The following is a 5,458-nucleotide window of genomic DNA, read 5'->3' on the forward strand; positions in this document are numbered from 1 at the left end:
GTTCGTGAACAGCTGTCTGCTGGTACAGCATTTGGATTTCGATCCTTGAGCAACCCACGTCGACGCATTCGTCGCCTTTCCGCCGTATTCGTCTTCCCCTTCCCCTCAGAGGGGCTAGGAACAATGCCCGCCACCAATCCCTGATCGTTGGGGGGACTTAGAACAATGCTCGCCTGCAGTTCTGATCATTCGGGTCCTGAATGATAACGATTAAGTTGCCGCAGTAGACAGTGGCCAGTAATGAAAAGGAACGAATGCATTAGATATGCATGTCTAGGTTTGCGTACCCTGATTGGTCACCAGCAGGGTTTAGGCTGCAGAATATTGGCAGCCAAAAGTTCCATTACCCCGCAGGACGACGAGACACAAACTTCGTCGCCTCTACTCCACGCAATAGAATCCTGAACGTCTGACACAAAAGATTTCCTGCTTTCCAACCAGTCCCTGAACAGCAGTAGTGCAGATTTCACACGCCATGGATGCACATTCCGATCTCGATGTACTGAAAGAGCTGCATGGCGACCTTCATCGAAAATACGGCATGCACGCAGCGGCGATCGAACGTATCTGGCGGTCCTTCGATAAAAATCAACGAGCGGCATGCCTGAAGGCGGGCGCAGCAGGTGGCGTCGTCCTGGAGCACTCATTGGATTTGTCTCTTGGGAACGTCTGCAACGTCCTGCCAGAGATAAACCTTCTTGACATCACCGAGCCAGAATCAGAACTACTCCTGGGGCTTCTTAAGCATCGGGCTACCACAACACTCTGCGAGCAGTATTTCAGTGGTGTCAATGGGGGGCTTGGGGATCTCGACTTCATCGAGCAGATGATGCGTACTCGTGGTCTACAGCATGTCGAAGCATTCACGGACTGTCACACTATGTTCTTCGATGACGAGAACTATGGCGAGTCATATGAGATTCTTTCAAACCAGGCCGAAATCCTCTCTCATATCACCCCGGCCATCCAAGCTCGCCAAATCATCCCTCAGTCAACCGCAGAGCTAGTTTTGCAGAGGCAAACCATGCTGTTGCAACATCTAAACATCATCGTCGAGGACATCTTGGACGAGGGTTCGCAAAGTCGAGAACAGAAGGAGCGACCGAGGAAATCGGGAAAGGCAGCATCATCTGCTTTGTCGCAATTGACTTTCCGAGCTGTTCCGGAGAGACCTGCTCTCTCGGATCTATCAGCTAGCGCGCAGGATCAAAGGGCTGATCTTGAAGACTACTTGGGCTTATTATCTTCGGAGCCTTCTGTCCTTGCCCATGCCGTCAACACTTGGTTCTTCAGTCAGCCAGAACTTGTTGCTGACGAGAAAGGGCGCGTATTTCCGGCTCATACCGACAAATATATTAGCGCTTGCTTTTTCGAAGCAATACACAGTGCTATCCAAGGTGCCGCCATTTGGAATTACATTGGTCGGCTCCTTGAGCTACTCAGCAGCTCGACCCTCGACAAGGCGTACCGAGCTATCGTTCTTCAAGAGTTGTCAAACACTTGTCATCTCGAATACAGGCGTGCACAATCCATCTTTAAACGCAATGTACAAACAGCCTCGGGATCGAAATGGTTCAAGAGAGTCTCTAATATGTATGACGATGTTGGTAATGCTCGCGTTACCATGAGAGGCAACCCAGACCTAACTAGGAATAATCCCCAACTTGAGTACATGCTGCGACTCTGCCAGCCTGAAACAAATGCATCTAGAGCCATCGACTGGATGAAAAAGCTGAGCGATCTTCACCGAGCTCACCCTTTGGAGCGGGAGAAGATTGTGGAACGAGAATTTGACTCATTACATGACTTAGCTGTCGTCATCGGGTTTACTATGGATTTATCTGGAGTTGTCTCGATGCCACCCTTCTCTCGCAAGAGCAAACTGGGGTTTGTGTCCAAGCAGCAGGAACTTGAGACCGAGCTAAACCAGCTTAAAAAACCAGTCGACCTGCGCGACTTTGTTGTCCCTATCGACAATCTTCTGGAGCCTGGTATCGCGGCAACCGCCTTGAGAGTGCTCGATGAGTTTGTGGTGGAGAAAGCTGGAACAAAGATGGGGCTTCTGTATCAAGACTTGGTCGAAGATTGTTTGTCAAATCTCCAAGAGCACCATCAAAAGCTCAAGACGGGATTGAAAGACGAAGGAGAAATAGACTCGTTCCCACCGCCGGTCGCAGCACTTCAACTGGGGGAGCAACGCGTGGAACAGCGAAAGCAAAAAGAGAAGACACGTCCCCCACATTCATCTGCTTATGAATTTTCACCTGTGGAGGGCATGCCTGGAACAGAAATTCCGACGCAGTCAACACAGACCTTCAACGTAAGCTTTTCGACGGCGGAGGTTTTTAGGACCTTGTTTACAAAGTCGGTTTCGCGTGGCTCTATAAATTGGTCGGCATTTGAAGCTGCTATGTCGGAATTGGGATTTTCGGTCATCCCAAAGTTTGGTTCAGTTTACACCTTCTCCCCCCCCGATACAATGGCTGTGAAGAAGTCGTTCACCGCCCACCGACCACACCAGTCCAAAATTGAGGGCCGTGTGATATTTATTTTTGCACAGAGGTTAAGGAGGGTTTATGGGTGGGGTGAAAGCACATTCGAGGTCTCGTGAAATCCAACCCTGGCGATCTAAATCTCAGAGCTGCCACGAGAGTCCAAGAACAACCCAACAAAACGTAGCCATTTCAAGCCTATCGCCAGATTATTGCCGAAGCTGTGATACTCACCGGCCATTTACGGCTTTGATGGGCCGTTCATGGAGCTGATCAAGATGGTACCTATCTTCACCTATTATTTACTCTGGGCTTGGGATGTTTTTTTGGGAGCGTTGTGAGTGCAGTCAGGTAGTCAGTCCACTCGCAGCTCTGCAGTCTAACATGGACGACTACTTCCTGGCGAGTGACGGGAGTCAGGGTGTTCCGATAAAATGTTTAGACGGTGGCAGCTACAAATAGCTAATCATCTTAAATATAGCAAAGAGAGGAGAAAAGCGCTTGGTCATCCGACAATTGGGGAAGGGATGTGCGGTTACGTTCCTCCATCGATGTCAATGACAGTCAGAGCGTTCACAGAAGACGAACAGGCGAAAGTTGACTCGATAGCGTCACTCACTGAAAAAGCAATACCAGCCCACAAACAACTCGCGGAGAAGGAGATGGGCTTGCGACGGTATATTGACTTTCTGGAAGTATGCCGAGAGCGCCTGGAGGCGGATATCAAAGCTGCCACGGAGGAGAAGGGTGTCTTGTCTCAAGCGCTTTTGGCAGAGAAACAGATTGTGAATTCCATGCGCGGGGGAAGCCAAGACATTGATGAGCTTCGGTAAGGTGCTGAGCGACGCCAATCCTTGGAGAACGTATCATTATCACCAGGCGAAGGACGTGCAGAAGAAGATGGAGCCGTTGGTTTAGAACACATGATACGGAGTGCGTTTGACTCAGAAGAGGAGCATCTGTCCCCAACGGAGGACATATCACTACCACTGTTCTCAGGGGCATTGCCGGGAGCCCCCGACAGCCCATTGGAAGCGCCGATGGGAAACCAGACGAAGGAAACTATAGAGGTATGAAGAACTTTGGTGTGAGTGATGATGCTCTGTGTTGCTAACGGGCGTAGGCTAGATCCGCGGTGCCAGAAGACGGTGAAAAAGTGCGGGTTGCGTTTAAGATTTTAGAAGAGGGCGAATGGACAGTGGATCACGAGGTTGTGGCGGATACGGAAGATCCTTCTGAAGTGCAGCGATTAGCGACCAAGTATCTGCGGAGGGACACGGGTCTTTTTAGTAGGAAGAATCGAGTGCTGGCGGCTGAAGCGTGTTTTGACCGGGTGAGATCGAAGGGGACCGATGCAATTTATGTCGTACCGCAATGGGCGGTTGAGAAAAGGAGACCTGGTGGTGAAGAGCGACCGGCGAAACGTACGAAAATAAATTGAGTTATGATGGCCCTCCTGCTGCGATGTCCATTGGATGCTAGCCTCGATAACCGCTGGCCTACCAGGGCTATCGCAACAGTGGTGGACGGACTTGTAGAGCCAGCCTCTGAGCGAGGATGTCCTCCCAAGGTGCTGTCCTCTTCGAGGTGTCCCATCGAAACCAAGGTTCAGTCGGCCTGTAAAAACGCCGCAGCTAACGGCTACAAAAGTGCAAAAGTTTTTACAGGGGAGAGTTGTGCTCTATGGAGCTTAAAAACCACTTGGAAAGTAGAGTAGCAAAGGAGCACACAATTGACCCTTCGCTTACACCCCCTAACCCTAAACCCTAAGGTCAATTGACTGTTGAGACAGTCACATGCCGAGATGGTGAGATTCGGTGGCTGCCAGTAACTGAACATCCTGTATTTCAACCCCGCGATACGTCGGTGCAAATTGCGAACCTCTAGCTTCAGCCCACGCCATCATGGCTATTCTAACCTCAAAAAGTCTGAATGATGTCTTCATCTCTGTGGTTGCCGAGGGCATCATGTCGTTTCTTGCAGTCACGGATCTCATCGCTCTTCAGGGCGTCTGTCGATCGCTCCGTGAGGCTGTGAAGAGCCGGCTGGACCACCGATTCAATATCAACTTATTCCTGAAGGATTTTTTGCAAGATCCTGGAACTTTCAGGCATCAGCTTGGTAAAGCAGATGCTCTAATCGTTCGTGGGCCTGCCTTGAACTTTCTGGAGTCGCAACATCGGCAATTCGAAAATCTCGATTTGCTTGTCGAGGATGGAGACAAAGCGCGATCTCTAGTAGACTACCTTTGCACCGAGGAATTCTACTTTGAGCGGGATTTCATCCCAATTTCTTCTCAGCCAGACGGGTCAGCCGATCAATCGGAGCTTACCACAATACTACGCAGAATATCCGGGGGAGAGCTGCTCGAGTCGGCAATACGTGTTCGACGCACATCCACCTTTCCCATTTATGCTCTGCTGGCGAACTGCTGTATGACTGCGGAGCTAAATTTTGTGACTTGGAACAAGGCCTTTTCACTTTTCCCCGCGGCAACGCTGGCAAAACACAAGACATACCCTCTGCGGCCGATGGATGACGAGTTCGGCACCCTTCTCAGGGAGTTGTCCTGCCAAGGTTGGACGACACGCGATATGCTATCCTGTGCGTTAGGAGCTCAACCACCTTACAAGTCTGGGCCTAGACGGGTTGGCGATACGCGCTCTGTATGCGTATCGTGCTCCACATATAAACTCGGCAGGTTGCACACCTGACTACGTCATCGAGCATGCAGCATTCGATGTATCTGTAAAAAGTGCGCAATCCAGCAAGAAGGGCCCGCTTCAAATACATTGGAGCGAGGAAATGGCGTTGCATGTGCGCAAGTTAGATTCACCGTCACTTTACTATCAGTTCACAGTGGGCATCTTTCAGTCCTGGTGAATAAGCGGCTGGAGCATTGGACCAGAATCGAGATGTTCAAAATACCGCGCACATCACGCTCGTTTTCTGTAACTTCCCGTGGT

At 50.4% G+C, this 5,458-nt stretch overlaps 1 protein-coding gene across 1 annotated transcript; it reads left to right on the plus strand.

Moving 5' to 3' along the window:
* Positions 1 to 475: 475 nt before the first annotated feature.
* On the plus strand, positions 476 to 2,611 carry ISF_09621 (ipa protein; the record flags this gene model as incomplete). The annotated part of the gene is made up of 1 exon (XM_018853222.1): positions 476 to 2,611. One exon carries the CDS (start codon positions 476 to 478, stop codon positions 2,609 to 2,611), a length of 2,136 nt encoding a protein of 711 aa, XP_018699589.1.
* Between the last annotated feature and the right edge of the window lie 2,847 nt (positions 2,612 to 5,458).

This window comes from Cordyceps fumosorosea (assembly GCF_001636725.1).
Source record: "Cordyceps fumosorosea ARSEF 2679 chromosome Unknown scaffold_59, whole genome shotgun sequence".
In the NCBI taxonomy this organism is placed as follows: Eukaryota; Fungi; Ascomycota; class Sordariomycetes; order Hypocreales; family Cordycipitaceae; genus Cordyceps; species Cordyceps fumosorosea.